The 18,127-nt window shown below is 35.1% G+C and overlaps 2 protein-coding genes across 2 annotated transcripts in view; both read left to right on the top strand.

Annotated features, from left to right (window-relative positions):
* The first annotated feature begins 238 nt into the window (after window positions 1-238).
* Window positions 239-4,665, top strand: LOC141296217 (ryanodine receptor 3-like). Its single transcript, XM_073827491.1, has 8 exons — window positions 239-271; window positions 606-715; window positions 1,830-1,881; window positions 2,122-2,175; window positions 2,232-2,352; window positions 2,432-2,511; window positions 2,598-2,674; window positions 4,560-4,665. The coding sequence occupies exons 1-8, from the start codon at window positions 239-241 to the stop codon at window positions 4,663-4,665; spliced, it is 633 nt and encodes a 210-aa protein (XP_073683592.1).
* A 16-nt stretch (window positions 4,666-4,681) lies between these two features.
* LOC141296216 (ryanodine receptor 3) overlaps window positions 4,682-18,127 on the top strand; it is a 30,596-nt gene continuing 17,150 nt past the window's right edge. Inside the window, exons 1-10 of the mRNA XM_073827490.1 lie at window positions 4,682-4,800; window positions 5,797-5,819; window positions 6,867-6,884; window positions 8,568-8,648; window positions 8,723-8,811; window positions 9,430-9,558; window positions 11,278-11,382; window positions 11,712-11,793; window positions 13,551-14,080; window positions 16,156-16,941. Of these exons, the coding sequence (XP_073683591.1) occupies window positions 4,682-4,800; window positions 5,797-5,819; window positions 6,867-6,884; window positions 8,568-8,648; window positions 8,723-8,811; window positions 9,430-9,558; window positions 11,278-11,382; window positions 11,712-11,793; window positions 13,551-14,080; window positions 16,156-16,941 (1,962 nt within the window). The remainder of the gene's footprint in view (window positions 4,801-5,796; window positions 5,820-6,866; window positions 6,885-8,567; window positions 8,649-8,722; window positions 8,812-9,429; window positions 9,559-11,277; window positions 11,383-11,711; window positions 11,794-13,550; window positions 14,081-16,155; window positions 16,942-18,127) is intronic.

Raw genomic sequence — 18,127 nt, 5'->3', positions numbered from 1 at the left:
AAACATTTAATGTTTTATTTAGATTGTTTTTATTTTAAAATGATTGATTTTAATTTTTTTAGGATTTAATTGATAGTTTTATTTTGATTGACATGATTTTGAAACGATCAAAATAAAACACTAAAAATTAAATCATAAACATGTACAATTTAAATACATTTTACAATTTAATTGTACATTTGTATTAATTAATTAATTAGTAGTTTTCATCAGCTCATGAGCCCCAGTTTGGGAAACCATGTACTATGGTATGATGTTTTTGAAATACCATGTAATCATGTATATATCAAAGTACCATGGTATCACCGTCTGACAGCCTTACTATACCACGATACCACCACAGTACTCTGCTGTAATGGTTTTCTGTGCACGTCATCATAAGATGTAGAGATACAGTGATTGTCACTGATTCAGGTGAGATGAGCGGATTCACTGGTGATTGGTGATCAGTGAGAGGCACAAGAGATTTGATCATCAGTGTGGTTATGAGCTTGATATTAAACACGGCTGAAGTGTGTCTTGTTTGTGTGTGTGTCGTGTGTCGTGTGTGTGTGTGTGTGTGTGTGTGTGTGTGTGTGTGTGTGTGTGTGTGTGTGTGTGTGAAGAAGACACAGCCGAAGACTGATGAAGAGGAGGAGGAGATCACAGACACTCAGCCGGACCCTCTACATCAACTCATCCTACACTTCAGTCACAACGCACTGACAGAATGCAGGTAAACACACTCACACACACACACACACACACACACACACACACACACACACACACATACATGCATGCTCACTCACTGGTACTCACGCTCACTCAAAGTCACAGACACTCACAAACACTATCACACTCATACTCATGCCCATTCACACTTGCACCCTCACTCATTCAAACTCACACACAGGCACGTTTACTCACGCTTGTGCTTACACATGCTCACACTCACATGCACATTCACTCAGACACACTCTCACTCCAGCACACAGATGATCACTCTTGCTCACAAACACTTTCACACACTCATACACGTTCACTCACACTTGTGCACTTGCACTCACTTGTGCGCACACTCTCACACTCAATTGCACTCATGCACACACACACACACACACACACACACACACACACACACACACACACACATGTTGGGTTTACATGTTTTATGGGGACATTCCATAGGCGTAATGGTTTTCATACTGTACAAACCGTACTTTCTATTGCCCTACACCTACCCTACACCTAAACCTAGCCCTCACAGGAGATTGTGCACACTTTTACTTCCTCAAAAAAACTGATTGTGCATGATTTATAAGCCTGTTTCCTCATGGGGACCTAAGAAATGTCCTCACAAGGTCAAAATCTACTGGTATTACTATCCTTGTGGGGACATTTGGTCCCCACAACGTGATGAATACCAGGTACACATATACTCACACTTACTCAAACTCATGGACGCTCACTCATGCTCACAAACAACATCACTCACACACCGTTCACTCCAGCTTGTGCACACATTCGCACTCACTTAAACTGCTCACCCATGCTTACAAACACTATCACACACTCAAGCACATTCGCTCACACTTGCACACTTACAATAACACTCATTCACACATGCTCACACTCACTTGCACTCATGCATGCTCACGCTTACACACGCACACTTACACACGTACTCTCACACTAATGCACACTCTGTCACACACGCAGATACACACGTACAGTACATGAGCACACACATAGACACATCTGAGTCTTGTCTGAGCTGGAGAACAGGATCTTGATCTGATGTGTGCTATCTAGTGTGATGTGTAATACTAAGTGTGATCTGGTTTCAGCTCTCTAGAGGAGGATCAGCTGTACATCGCATACGCAGACATGATGGCAAAGGTGAGTGTGTCACTACATCATAAGATTATCAACGTGTCCTGCTAATTAGATGATCATATTAATCAACTCAAAGGCAGTATTATCAATTCATATACATGATTTAAAATGTAATACAATCAATGCAAATGAAATAATATTGAAGTAACAATATAATCAATTAATATACATTAAATAGTATACAATTTTGAAATCATTCGAAAGAATGAACTCAATGCATGACGTGGTGTTCTTCATCTGTAGAGCTGTGATGAAAATGAGGAAGAGGAGGAGGAAGAAAAGGAGAAAACATTTGAGGTGAGCAGAGACTAAATATGACACTTAAATCAGATAAACATGAAGATCTTGAGAAGCTGATGTGTTTGTGTGATCAGGAGAAGGAGATGGAGAAGCAGAAGACTCTGTACCAGCAGGCCCGACTCCATGACAGAGGAGCAGCAGAGATGGTCTTACAGATGATCAGCGCTAGCAAAGGTACAAACACACACACAGAGAGAGAGAGAGAGGCTCTGAGCGATCATGATCACTGAGTGTGTGTTTGATGGTGTTTTAGGTCGTTTGGGTTCGATGGTCATCTTCACACTGAAGCTCGGCATCTCCGTTCTCAACGGCGGAAACATCACAGTCCAGCAGGTGCGTCACTGGAGACTATTATCATGAACACATTTATTCAGGTGCTTTTTCATTGATCAGTTATGAGTGATCATTTTACCGCACAGAAAATGCTGGACTATCTGAAGGAGAAGCGAGACGTGGGTTTCTTCAAGAGTCTGTCAGGACTGATGCAGTCGTGCAGGTGATCGATGATTTTCTCACTAGTGTTTTACATTGCAAAAAAAGGCTTGTCTTTCTTAGTATTGTCTTGTTTCTACACTGCAAAAAATGCCTTTATTACTTTCTTGTTTCCAGCCAAAATATCTAAACATTCTTAAATCAAGAAGGATTTTCTAGACAAGTAAAAAAAAAAAATCTTGTTTTCAGAAAAAAACAAGTCAAAATGAAGTGAGTTTTTGCTTAGAACAAGCTAAATAATCTGCCAATGGGGTAAGCAATAAAATCTTATTTCAAACAGAGAACAAGAATATTTTTCTTACCCCATTGGCAGATTATTTTGCTTGTTTCAAGCAAAAACACACTTCATTTTGGGTTGTTTTTTAAAACAAGACAATAATTTTTACTCCTCTAGAAAATCTTCTTGATTTAAGAATTTTTAGATATTTTGGCTGGAAACAAAACAAAAAATCTAAGTAAGAAAGTCAAAATATCTAAAAGTTCTTAAACTGAGATGCAGTCACTAAATAAGCAAAATGACGTCAGATATTTAGTCTTGTTTCCAGGGGAAGTTTTTGCTTAAAACAAGTAAAATGATCTGCCAGTGGAGGAAGTAAAATATTTGTGGAACAAGAGTATTTTACTTAGCCCACTGGCAGATCATTTGACTTGCTTTAAGAAAAACGCACTTAATTTAGTTTTCCCCCCTGGAAACAAGACTAAATATCTTGCGTCCTTTTGCTTATTTAGTAAATGCATCTCAGTTTAAGAATTTTTAGATATTTTTGACTAGAAACAAGACACAAATTCTAAGTAAGACAAGAATTTTTTGAAGTGTACATCTCACTGAATGTGTTTACATGCACATCAAATGACATTTTCAACTCTGTAATAATGTTCAGGTTTTAGTCATATTTTGAATATGATGTTTATACATACACAGGAATATTCCTGTGTATGTAGTTGTTGTAAGTCTGCCTATCTACACATGCACTGTTGTTTAAAATTATAAGCTTTAATTTTAAAATTTTAAAATTTGATATTTAATTTTATGCATTTAATTTTTAATTTTGCAATCAGATTGTGATTTTTACACAACTCTGAATGCAGCCAAATTCAGATTAATGTTGGAATATTGATGTGCATGTAAAGGTAGTCAGTGAATGTGATTCAGTGTTATTTTTTACATGTATGCGTTTACAGGGCTCCAGACTGCGACTAAATGATCATATTTGCGACCAAAAATATTCATTTGCGAGTGAAGTTTTTGCTGAGGTTGCCAGTGTTTCAAACTGTGAAAAACATGTAAAGCTTGTAAACATTGCCACGTAATAATACATTTACCTCAGAATAACCATTCAGCATCCATAATCTCATCCGTCAGCTAGAAAAATAACTATAAAGAGGAGCATTTTGCAATGTTTACGTGCTATCGCATATTCATATTTTTACTTAACCTGTTATCTACATGGTAAGAAAGAATGCAGGGAGCTAAAGATATAATTTAAAGATAAAAACCTATGAAATTGCATTTTACTAATGAAGAAATACAGACCGGATGTGTGGTAGACATATGACAACATTAATAGAATGCATTGAGAAGAAACCCAAACTACACTTAGTGGCCAAGTGATGCTTACACAGATTCTGTGTTATAAACAACATTTGGTTCCCGCTTTAAGTTAAACTTAGTTCCCAGGACATCTATAGGATGGGTTAAAATGCTGATAAAGTAAAAAAAATTAGACATAAACACATGACAGTGTGACTAATATGTGGCGCCTGTTTGTTTCTTATATGAGCCAATGGCTCCTTACTTTATACTTTATTTTTCTGTCTGGAGTCCTGCATTTAGCAGATACTTTTTACTTACAGACATTTATGTGTTTGTGTTGTTTGTGTTTGTGCAGTGTTTTGGATCTGAATGCGTTCGAGCGTCAGAATAAGGCTGAGGGTTTGGGGATGGTGACGGAGGAAGGGTCCAGTAAGTTTCACACATTGCACACATTCACATGATGATCTGATGAGATTCATGATCAGAGCGATTGTGGATCAGATTGACAAGCTGCGAGAGAAGCTCTTACAGTCACACCATCATTACACCATCTCATACTGCACTCTGATCATCACACAAAACAACAGCCACATACTGTACATTAATGCATTAAACCGATCAAAAGTGACAGTAAAGATGTTTCAAATGTTACAGTACATCAAATAAATGCTGTTCTTTTGAACTTTCTATTCATCCGTCAATCCTGAAAAATAAAATGCATCTCAGTTTCCCAAAAAATATTGTGCATCACGACTGTTTTCAACATTGATAATAATCCGAATTGTTTGTTGAGCAGCAAATTAGCATATTAGAGTGATTTTTTAAGTATCGAGTAACAATGCTGAAAATTCAGCTGCACATCACAGGAATAAATTACATTTTAACAGATATTCACATTGAAAACAGCTGTTTTAAACCGTAATAATATTCTACTGTTTTAACCGTATTTTTGATTAAATTAATGCAGATTTGGTTTAGAAGCAATTTTTGGTAACCTTAAAATAGCATGAAAAAGAAATTGCTAGCAAATTTCACAATTAAAAAAACGCAAATAGCGCATTAAAATTAATTCAATTCTTTTCTTTTTTTTTTGCAACAATCTTTGTTTTATTTACAACTTTTTTACTACTGATCTTGCAATGCAAAAATAATTTTCTTACTTAGATTTTTTTTGTCTCGTTTTAAGTCAAAATATCTAAAAAGTTCTTAAATCAAGAAGGATTTTCTAAGTCAATATTAAGTGAGGTTTTGCTTAAAACAAGCAAAATAATCTACCAATGGGGTAAGAAAAATAATCTTATTTCAAAGAGAAAACAAGATTTTTTTTTTACCCCATTGGCAGATTATTTTGCTTGTTTCAAGCAAAAACGCACTTAATTTGGACTTGTTTTTTCTGAAAACAAGACAATAATTTTTGCTTGTCTAGAAAATCCTTCTTGATTTAAGAATTTTTAGATATTCTGGCTGGAAACGAGACCAAAAATCCAAGAAAAGCATTTTTTTGCAGTGTATTACCCACCCAAAGTCACTTAGAAATGTGCTCACCTGTTTTTATACGAAACATTTTGATTGTTTGATTGCTCATGGTGCAGATTTGGTGTAGATGCAATTTTTGGTAACCTTAAAAAAGCACGAAAAAAAATTGCTAGCAAATTTCACAATAATAAAAAAAAAAAACTGAAAATAATGCATTAAAATTAAACATTACATTTTGAATTTTAAAATTGTTACAATTTTAAATAATTAAAAAAATGCAAATAATTGTAAAATTAAAAATTTAATTTTGAATAAATTTATTTTTAGATCATTAAAAAAATCCCTGCAAATAACATTAAAATTAAACATTAAATTTGGAAGTAGAAAGACTGAGTAATAGTTTTTTTTTGTTGTTGTTGCAATAATCTTTGATTTACTTTTATCTTTTAAAAAGAATCATGCACTGATCTGGTTTTTATACGAAACATTTTGATCGTTTGATTGCTCATTGTGCAGATTTGTTGTAAAAAATTGGGTGTAGAAGCAATTTTTGGTAACCTTAAAATAGCATGAAAAAGAAAATGTTTAAATAATAAAAAAAAAACACAATTAATGCATTAAAATTAAACATTATATTTTTTAATAATAAAAAAAAAAAAATATTACCCCCCTGCAAATAAAGCATTAAAATTAAACATTACATTTTGAAGTAGGAAGACATAGTGGTTTTTTTTTTTTTCAATAATACTTGATTTGTTTACAACTTTTAAAAAAAATCATGCACTGATCTCATTAACACACCCAAAATGTGCTCAGCTGGTTTTTATACTGACCTGAATTTGGCTAGTTTGATTGCTCATGGTGCAGTATTACAGTCACATACATGCTTTGAGTTTTCACTCTTATTTACCATCTTTCTTTCTCTGTTGTTCTTTAGTATCATACGATATGCACACAATAGCAACCCTTGTTTCTAGTTGATTTGTCGTGAATGAGTGCGGGTCGCGTACGGTTCATATTTGGCGGTTCGTGCCTCGTGTGATTCAGGCATAAGTGATGGTGATGTTTCAGTGTCAGTATCTCTGGTTCTTCTGGAAGTATCTCTCCGTCTCTCCTCCTTTGCTTATGTCTGCTGTTTTTCTATGTTGATTTCTTTCTTCTTGTCATCTTTTGTCATCGGTGGCAGTCAACGTGAGGGAGCGCGGTAAATACACGCTTCAGATTCTCCTGTCTGTCCGTCCGTCCGTCCGTCTGTCTGAATGCAGTGCATGTGTCATGTGACAGGAAGTCAACCCCACTGACGTCTGCTGGTCCCTCCTTTCTGTCCGTCTTTCCTGCTCTGTATTTCTCGCTCATCTTCCTGTTCTTAATAAGAGCTTAATATGTGCAAATGATGCTAAATGCACACGACTAACCAATTAAAACCCTTCAGTGTTTAGTAAGAAGTTTGAAAAAGACAAATTACGGTAAACAAAGCTTAGAAATGTGCTTGCTTTCCATTTCCATGTATGATTTAAAATAAATAATAAAATATCAAAACATCATATATAAATAAAAAAATTAATAAATCGTAAAAATGCACAGTTAAAATGAATAACTTTAAAATACAAAATCTAAATAAAGGCCACTAATAATAAAAAAATAAAAAAATCGAATGATAATCAATGAAAACAATCATTTAAATACAAATATTAAAATTAAAACAATAAATATAAAACATCTAATTAAATATGTCAAATTCAAATGAGTCATTTTAAAATAAAGTAAATCACAATAAAATGCTTAGTAATAAGTAATAAAAATGTCAAATTAAAATGAATAAGAATATTTTAAAATGAATTAAAATAAAAACAAATACAATAAAACACTTACTAATATTTAAATTAAAAATATCAGATTTAAATGAATAATTCTACAATAAAAAGTCAATATTAACACTTGCTAATTAAATGTTACATTAAAGTGAATCATTTTAAAATAATCACATTAAATGCCTACTAATAAGTAATAAAAATGTCAAATTATTTGTTTAATTCTTTTAAAATAAAAAATACAATAAAACACGTACTAATAGTTAATTAAAAATGTCCAATTGAAATGAATATTTTAAAATGAAAACATTTTAAATAAAACTCTCTTACTAATAATTTATTTAAAAAATAGAAATAAAACTAATTTTAAAATGAAGGCAATCACAATAAAACATTTACTAATTAAATAAATAAAATGATCAAAATACATGAATAATTATACATTTCAAAAATAAGAAAAAACTAAATAAAGTAAAAAAAAATTAATTAAATTAAGTAATTGTAAAGTTTCATGTTTGTATGTTTTTACTTAAGTGTTTTACTGAAACATTTTTACTTAATTTTTGTTTTTAATTTAAAATTGGATATGTATTTTGATATTTTTATTTATTTAATTAGTAATTTAGTATTGTGATTGCCTTTATTATAAAATCTTTTGTTTTATTTTTATTTTTAAAATGAATTGTTAGAGTTTTATTTTGAATGTTTTTATTTTATTTCAGTTGGACATTTTTAATTAATTAATTAAACATACAAACATGAAACTTATAAAAAAAAACAAAGTATTTATTTTATTTTAAATAAATAACTGATCCTAAACTAAAGTTTATTTACAGTCTGTATATTTCTGATTGAGCTCAGTGTGATGTAGTGAAATCCTGATGGAGAACGTGATCAGAAAACCTCCTCAAATACGACATCAGGCGAATCAGAGCATGTCACAGTAGAACAGTTTTCTAATAAACCCATTAACACTGAATGCTGATGAGCGGCCAGTAGACCGAGTCTCTGTGGACGTCTGGAGCTCTTACAGCAGATCCGTTGAGGGAATCTGAAGTGTTTCTGTTTCCCCAAAGGCTCTAAAGTTCTTCAGAACGACGAGTTCACCAAAGATCTGTTCAGGTTCCTGCAGCTCCTGTGTGAGGGACACAATAACGGTAAGAAATCTGAATAACAGATCATCTGAATCACGCAAACGCTTCTGCTGGAGTGACTCTCGTGTGTGTTTCAGACTTCCAGAACTTTCTCAGGACGCAGACGGGAAACACGACCACAGTCAACATCATCATTAGCACTGTGGACTATCTGCTCAGACTGCAGGTACACACCTTTACCTGTTTCACACACACACACACACACACACACACACACACACACACACACACCTGTCAATCACTCTAAACACCACAGTAACCCCATCAGCATCAGTGTTGGGGAAAGTTACTTTTAAAAGTAATGCGTTACAATATTGAGTTACTCCCTAGAAAGTAACGAATTACGTTACTTTGTTACTTTTTATAGAAAGTACTGCATTGTTACTTTTGCGTTACTTTTTAAATCTGGGCAGGGCTTGCTTGTTTGTTTTTTTTATATAAAAAGTTCTATTTTGTCAAATGTAAAAGCCTTTTTTATAACGAATTTCACAGTTTTTATTAGTTTTGATGAATACTGTATGTTTTTTAGTGAGTGAGATTAATTAATTTATGTTCACATTTATTCTAGACCTAAAGTAACATCTTACTCACAATTTCTCTCAACATGAGGAGAGCTTTTAATGAGGGGGGGGGTATTATTTATTTGCAAAAAAAATAAATAAAAAATAATGCGTTACTTTACTAGTTACTTGGAAAAAGTAATATTATTATGTAACTTGTGATACTTCCATCATCAGAGCATCCAGTGTTTTCTCTGTGTGTGAATGTGAATGTTGTTCTGCAGGAGTCCATCAGTGATTTTTACTGGTATTACTCTGGTAAAGACATCATGGATGAAGCGGGTCAGAGGAACTTCTCCAAAGCGCTCGCTGTAGCCAAACAGATCTTCAACTCACTCACTGAATACATACAGGTAATGTTGGAGATCTTAATTTTTGCACATTGTCCATATGATTTTGTCTCATCTTAAAACACAACGTTTAAGGGGAGACACTGCAGGCAAAAACAAGTTTGAGAAAACTGTAAAAACATTTGACTCTAAAATGTCAAAAAAAAATTAAACCGTAATTTTGAAACTGACTTCATCCAGTGTTTAGATTTTTACTACAAATGTATGCAAATGAGTGCATATTTCATTAAATAATGGCTCATTTGCATATTTAAACCTAACATTTTAGAAAACTTGTAAAACAAAAAATGTTTGCAATTATCATTTGATTCACGTCAGAACTTCGGAGCAAGTTAGTGAATCATTTAATTCAAGAACACAGATTACGCACTTTGAAGTGGGTTCGCGAATCAGGATTCAGAAGCACAAAATCAAGAATCATTGAGAAGAGACAAAAACAGCAACTCATGTCGATGTCTGACTTTATTATTATCATCCATAAGCTTTTTGTGAAATGTGGATGAACTCATGAATCAGTGGTTTGATCTCTTCATATTTAAGGAGAGAACAATAGGTTACTAGCGTAACCCCGGTTCTCTGATTGCATTAAGTGAGGTGTCTCACTATGGGATACGCCCCTTCCCTTCAACTTTTGCTGCTCTGATGAGGCAAACGGAGGTGGATAAAAGGCTCTTAGCTCAAGAGGATTTATAGCATTAATGACTTTGGGCATGAATGCAGGATTAGGCTTCAGCACTGCTCCCGCATCCCCAGACATGAACTGTAAGCACGCTGAATGCACTGACAATGCATCAATCTCACTGACGCACTTTGCTGAAACCAAAGCTAGCAGGAGTGCTGTTTTGAACAACAATATTTTGAAATCAACCTTGTCCAGCGGCTCAAACGGGGGCATGGACAAGGCATCAAGCACCAATCCCAAGTCCCATGAGGGGGAAACAGGCAAAGCGCGGCGCGCGCCCTTCATAAATCTACATATCAAAGGATGCTGCCCCGCCGTTTTATTATCAAAACCAATGTGACAAGCAGATATAGCGGCCAGAAACACTTTTATGGTTGAGAATGCTTTCCCTTGGTCTATCAGATCCTGCAGAAATGACAGAACCACTGCCACTGAACACTGAAAAGCGTGTCCATCTCCGAATGCGAGGATGGATAGCTCCTAAAGCATATTTCCATATAAATGCACGGCTAATTCGTTGTTTTGTCGCAAGTGAAAAGCAATATTAACCTTCTAGTTGTAAAAAGAGCCTCATATAAGCCTAATATTTCGTCCTATGGAGTCCATTCATTCGCATTCGGAGATGGACACTTCTTGACTGGCGAGACGGCCGTGAGCGGAAACCCAAACAGTGAAAGTGAGTTGTTCAAAACCTTTCTTTTTTAGTAAACTCTGTGTACACAATGTTCTCAATGCTGGAGTTCATGTGTAGAGACCCAGGCCATACTTCCAACAAAGTTTCATGGTGTGTCGAGCCTTCTTAGTGTCGTAAAAATATCGATTTTGATGCGCTCAAAGATATGCCCCTAGTTCTCCCATTCACCGGCCATTGACCACAAAACTAAATCACGGTCAATCTCAAAAACGGCTCGTTTGTCGTAATTATGCTTTTACATATATGTTTGTCTCATTTACAGTAAAAAAAAAAAACAGCCCAGGTTGCCTTTTGGCAACAGTTATCCTTTAAGTCCTCCTGTGTTGATTGCGTGTGTCTGATTCAGGGTCCATGTATCGGGAACCAGCAGAGTTTGGCTCACAGCAGACTCTGGGACGCCGTTGTTGGATTTCTCCACGTCTTCGCCAACATGCAGATGAAGCTGTCACAGGTGTGTGATTCAGTCAGTGTCTGTGTTGATCTGTTATTCCACTGCTGTGAGAGCTGAAGTTGTCCAAGGCCAGATCTGTGTCTGTAGTAGCGTCTGTGAACACTAGATGTCTCTCCGGACAGTCTGAGAGTCTCAGTGTATGTTATAAGCTCCTGCTGAAGTCCCCTCATTGATGATGAGATGAGATTGAGATTGAGATTGAGATTGATTGATGGCAGATCAAGCATGAAGTTGATTTAGTAAATGAAAGCATTCTGTGATCCAGACCACCACAGTGACCATCAGTCCTCTTCATCACACTAATGAACATCTCTCTTGATTCCTCACAGGACTCCAGTCAGATCGAGCTGCTGAAGGAGCTGATGGATCTGCAGAAGGACATGATTGTCATGATGTTGTCGCTGCTGGAAGGTTCTGCTGCATAGTTTTTGTCAGCTTTTTTATTAATTTAGTCTTAGTCCTGTGTTCAGTGTACTTGTTAGTTTTATCAGATTGAGTCAACCTGTCCTGTTTGTTTAGTCAAGTTTTAGTTTACTAAAAATCTGAGAATTTTAGTCTAAGTTAAAACTTAGGCACGTTTTAGTCATGCTGCAGGATAGTTAAACTGAAAATCACATTATTATTGCACTTATTGATGATTGTTGTCTTCAGAAAATGTAGTTTTAGCTGTAAAACAGCTCTACAGAAGACAATAGAGTCGTTATTCAGATCTGGTTGATTCAGTGTTGATTGTTTTGTCATTCTTATTATTTTTTGTTTAGTTTTTTTAAATGTCTCTATAGTTTTTATTTCAGTTTTAGTTATTTTAGTTAAACTAAATGAAAATGAGAAATTATTATTAGGTTTTATTTTTAAAGCAAGCATAATGTCTATAGTTTCTATTCATTTTTGTTTCAGTTTTCTTTCAATTATTTATTTAAACTAAATGAAAATCAGAACTTGGAAACTTGATGAAATTTAAAAAAATATATTTAAAATATTTTTTTTTAATTATGGTTTATTTTATTTTTAAATTAAAACATTTTTCTAACAAAATTTTTCAGTTTTTACCAGTAAGCACAAATCAAGAGAATGTCGACTCACACACTTTATTTGGTTTATTCGACCTCATCTAGTTTCCTGATTTATTATATGTGACCAGGACCACAAACCATTGCTGGTTTGTTAGGATAGGACAGTATTTGGCTGAGATACAACTATTTAAAAATCTGGAATCTGTGGGTACAAAAATTCAAAATATTGAGAAAAGTGCCTTTAAAGTTCTTAGCAATGCATATTACTAATCAAAAATCAAGTTTTGATATATGTATGGTACTAAATTTACAAAATATCTTCATGGAACATGATCTTAATATTCTAATGATTTTTGGCCTAAAAGAAAAATGGATTATTTTGACTTATACAATGCATTGTTGGCTATTGCTACAAATATACCAGTCCTACTTGAGACTGGTTTCGTGCTTCAGGCTAACATATTATAAATATAAACACACAAACATAAAAAAAAAAAAGAAAATTTTAAACTATTAAAACTCAGAAGTTTCTCCCAAAAGTGAAAACAGTGACATTGCTAATATTTATACGGTATATTTCTATTAAAACAACAAAAAAGACTTTAAATTTTGTGGTGCATAAGTGCGTTTATTTCTTAACTACAGTCGTAAACAATCTTAGTCATGAAAAAAAAAAAAAATATATATATATATATTATTATTTTTATTTTTTTTACATTTTGTCAGTTTTGTTAACAATTACAGGGATAGTTCACCCACAAATGAAAATTCAGTCTTCATTTATCCTCCCTTACATTTGTTCCACACCTGTGCGAATTTATTTCCTCTATTGAACACAAAGTGAAGATGTTTTGAAGAATGTTTGTAACCAAACCATTGACGGTAGCCATTGACTTCCATAGTATTTTTTCTAGCAGATGTTTGGTCCCCATTGACTTCCATGGCATGAAAAATACACTATGGAAGGCAATGAGTACCAAAAACCATTTGGTTCCCAACATTCTTCAAAATATTTTCTTTTGTGCTCTATAGAATAAAAGAAACTTACACAGGTTTGGAACGACATTTCATTTTTGGCTTAACTGTTCCTTTAAGACTACACAACAACACTCATCAATCAAAACCCTAGAATAAACTCCAATGTTCTCCTCACAGGAAACGTGGTGAACGGGACCATCGGCAAGCAGATGGTGGACACTCTGGTGGAGTCCTCCAGCAACGTGGAGATGATTCTCAAGTTCTTCGACATGTTCCTCAAGCTGAAAGATCTGACCACCTCTGAGAACTTCAAGGAGCACGACCCCGACCGCAAAGGCGTGATCTCCAAGAAGGAGTTCCAGAAGTCCATGGAGAACCAGAAGCAGTACTCTCAGTCCGAGATCGAGTTCCTGCTGTCCTGCGCCGAGGCTGACGAGAACGACATGTTCAACTACGAAGAGTTCGTCAAGCGCTTCCACGAACCCGCCAAAGACATCGGCTTCAACGTGGCGGTTCTTCTCACCAACCTGTCGGAGCACATGCCTCACGATTCCCGTCTGTCCGCCTTCCTGAACCTGGCCGAGAGCGTTCTCAACTACTTCGAGCCCTACCTGGGCCGCATCGAGATCATGGGCGGCGGCAAGAGAATCGAGAGGGTTTACTTCGAGATCAGCGAGTCCAGCCGAACGCAGTGGGAGAAACCGCAGGTCAAGACCAGTCACGCTTATTTCTATAACGCTTTATACATAGATTCAAAGCAGCTTCACAGAGATCAACAGGAAGATAACAGAGTTAGTGCTATGAAGTTCACCAAATATGAAACACATTCACTTCAGTAACAAGTGTTGATGTTGGAAAATTATTCAATTATGATAAATTGATAAATTCAGTTCAGCTATTAAACAACTTTAGACAGTGTCATTAATCAGATCAGTTGAATTAGTTTTGTTCAATATCAGTGTCAATGTTGCAAAGTTCAATTCTGTTCGATATTGTTCAGTTCAGTTTTTTGTTGTTTCAATTCAGTTTAGTAACAGTGTCAAAGTTGCAAAATTCATCAATTATGAAATGAACTCCGTTTCATTTCATAGCTGTACAGAAGATAGTGTCGTTATTCCGAATAATTCAATTCAGCATTGATTTAATTACTTCAATAACTGTCAGTTGTAGAATTCATCAGTCGAAACAATTCAGTTCAGCTACAAAAACGACTTTAGACAGTGTCATTATTCAGATGAGTTTAGTTCAAAGATTTAATTTGGTTTAGTAACTTTCAATCTTGCAGAAGTTCAATTTAGTTCGAGAATGATTAGCTCTGTTCACTGTTTATTCAGTTCAGGTTAGTAACAGTGTCAATGCTGAAAAAATAAATTATGAAACGATGAATTTAATGTAGCGATTACACTTTAAATAAGACAGGTTTCATTATTCAGATTAGTTCAATGCTGATTCAATTAAGTTTAGTAACAGTGTCAATGTTGCAAAATTAATAAATTAGGAAATGTATTCAGTTTCATTTCATAACTCTACATAAGGTAATAGTGACATTTGTTTAGATCAATTCAGTTCAATGTTGATTAAATTCACATAACATCATCATTATTGCAAATTAATCAACAATGGTATGAATTTAATTCAGCTCTAAAGACAATAGTGTAATTATTTAGATCAATTTAGTTTGATTCAGTTTATTCAATTCACCCCAATAACTGTCACACTGTTGCAAAATTAAATTCAATGTTGATTCAGTTCAATTCAATAACTGTTAATGTTTCAAAATTACTCAATTATGAAACGTTCAGTTCAGTTTGATGTTGATTCAATTCAGTTCATCCTTGATTCAGTTATTCAATTCACTTAACTCAATCTTGCAAGCAATTTATTTCAACAACTTAAAATTGTTTTATTATGAAGCAAATTTAATTAAGCAATCTCTTTGTAGAAACAACTCTACAAAGACAATAGTTTCATTGTTCAGATCAATTGAGTTCAGTGTTGATTCAATTTTGTTCAATAACATTATCAGCGTTAAATAGTTCATCAGTTATGGGGCAGGTAAATTCAGTTCATTGTTGACTCAGTTTAGTTTAGTAACAGTGTCGATGTTGCAAAATTCATCAATTATGAAATGAACAACAAGTTCAATGTTGATTCAGTTAAAAATTGATTCAATTATGAAGCAAATTCAATTAATCTATGAAACAACTCTACAAAGACAATAGTTTAATTGTTCACATCAATTGAGTTCAGTGTTGATTCAATTTTGTTCAATAACATTATCAGCGTTAAATAGTTCATCAGTTATGGGGCAGGTAAATTCAGTTCATTGTTGACTCAGTTTAGTTTAGTAACAGTGTCAATGTTGCAAAATTAATCAATTATGAAATGAACAACAAGTTCAATGTTAAGTTAAAAATTTATTCAATTATGAAGCAAATTCAATAAAGCTAAAACAACTCTACAGAAGACAGTTTCATTGTTCAGATCAATTGAGTTCAGTGTTGATTCAATTTTGTTCAATTACAGTATCAGTGTTAAATAATTAATCAGTTATAAAGCAGGTTCAATTCAGTTCATGGTTGACTCAGTTCAGTTTAGTAACGGTGTCAATGTTGCAAAATTCATCAATTATGAAACCAAGTTCAATATCAGCTGTAAAGCAGCTCTACAGAAGACAATAGAGTTATCATTCAGATCAATTCACCTCAAGTTGTGTTCTCATTGATAGAGTGAGTGCAGTTAAATCAGTATTTCTGAATATTAAATGTCTTTTAAACCGCAGGTCAAAGAGTCCAAGCGGCAGTTCATCTTCGACGTGGTCAACAAGGGCGGAGAATCCGAGAAGATGGAGCTGTTCGTGAACTTCTGCGAGGACACCATCTTCGAGATGCAGCTGGCGTCTCTGATCTCCGAGCCGGACGCTGCCGAGAGACTAGAGGAAGATGACGACGATGAAGACGACGCTCGGAGCTTGGATCTAGAGGAGGAAGGGGAAGACGGCGCGCTGGAGTCTTCCTCGGCGTTCGCTCTGGCCTGCGTCTCCATGAGGAAGAGCCTCTCCAACCTGCGGCAGCTGCTGACCTTCAGGAGCATGAAGAGACAGTACCGCAAGCTGAGGAAGATGAGCGTCCGGGAGATGATCCGAGGATTCTTCTTCTTCTTCTGGATGATCTTCATCGGCATGTTCCGCTTCCTCTACAGTCTGGTCTGGGGCTTCTTCCACATCCTGTGGTCCACGCTGTTCGGCGGCGGCCTCGTGGAAGGAGCCAAGAACATGAAGGTGACGGACATCCTGGGGAACATGCCCGATCCCACGCAGTTCGGCATCCACGGGGACGTTCTGGAGCAGGAGAAGCTGGAGTACTGCGACGTGTCGTCGGTGGCGGAGCTGGGGCGCATGGCGGCGGGAGATCAGGCCGAGATGGACCTCATGACGGAGCTGATGAACATCCAGCCCAGGAGGGAAGGAGGCAAACACGGGATGGAGCCGGGGCTGGGAGACGTGTCCGAGGTGATCGGAGTGGACGCTCCGTCTTTAGCCAGCGCCGTCCATCAGAAGAAAGCTCAGGTGCGTCTCACAGCCTCAGTTTCTGTCACTTTTGCTCAAGGCTGCATTTAGTTGATCAAAAATGTGACCCTGGACCACAAAACCAGTCATAAGGTTAAATTTGACAAAACTTAGATTTATACATCATATGAAAGCTCAATAAATAAGCTTTCTATTGATGTATGGTTTGTTAGGATAGGACCATATTTGGCTGAGATACATCTGTTTGAAATCAGAAATCTGAGGATGCAAAAAAATCTAAAAGACTGAGAAAATCACCTTTAAAGTTGTCCAAATTAGGTTCTTAGCAATGCATATTACTAATCAAAAATTACATTTTGATATGTTTACAGTAGGAATTTTACAAAAAATCTTCATGGAACATGATCTTTACTTAATTTCTTAACGATTTTTGGCATAAAAGAAAAATCAAAAATTTTGACCCATACAATGTATTTTTGGCTATTGCTACAAATATACCCCAGCGACTTAAGACTGGTTTTGTGGTCCAGGGTCACAAATACAGTAAAATCTATGGAAAGCTCATTTCTGCCAATAAATTAATGTAATTGCAACGTTTTATCTCACAATTCTGACCTTTTTCTTAGAACAGCATAATATAAACTCACAATTGTGAAGTCAGAATTGTGAGATATAAATGTGCAATTCTGAGAAAAAAGTCACAATAATGAGTTAATATCTTGTTATTTTTACCTTTTTTGGGCTTCTATATAAATTCACAATTGTGAGGATTAAAGTCAGAATTGTGAGATATAAACTTGCTATTCTGAGAAAAAATTATTAATATCTCGTAATTCTGACTTTTTTTTTGTGAAATTTTCTTTCTCAGAATTGCAAGTTTATATCTCGCAATTCTGACTTTACTCCTCACAATTGTGAATTTATATAGAAGCCCAAAAAAGGTAAAAATTACAAGATATTAACTCATTATTGTGACTTTTTTCTCAGAATTGAACGTTTATATCTCACTTTTTTTATGGAATTCCATATAAATTTACAATTGTGAGGAATAAAGTCAGAATTGTGAGATATAAACTTGCAATTCTGAGAAAGAAAATGTCGCAATAGGAACGTTAATATCTCGTAATTCTGACTTTTTTCTCAGAATTGCACGTTTATATCTCGCAATTCTGACTTTTTTATGGGATTCCATATAAATTCACAATTGTGAGGATTAAAGTCAGAA

The sequence above is a fragment of the Garra rufa genome, chromosome 21, assembly GCF_049309525.1.
Source record: "Garra rufa chromosome 21, GarRuf1.0, whole genome shotgun sequence".
Lineage (NCBI taxonomy): Eukaryota > Metazoa > Chordata > Actinopteri > Cypriniformes > Cyprinidae > Garra > Garra rufa.
Note: the sequence above shows the minus strand (reverse complement) of the source record. Positions and strands in the feature narration are given on the sequence as shown.

Coding starts and splice junctions, on each gene's coding strand:
- LOC141296217 (XM_073827491.1), top strand. CDS start 239: ATGTACTATGGTATGATGTTTTTGAAATACCAT. Junction 716..1,829: donor AACGCACTGACAGAATGCAG/GTAAACACACTC, acceptor ATCTGGTTTCAG/CTCTCTAGAGGAGGATCAGC. Junction 2,512..2,597: donor GAAACATCACAGTCCAGCAG/GTGCGTCACTGG, acceptor TTTACCGCACAG/AAAATGCTGGACTATCTGAA.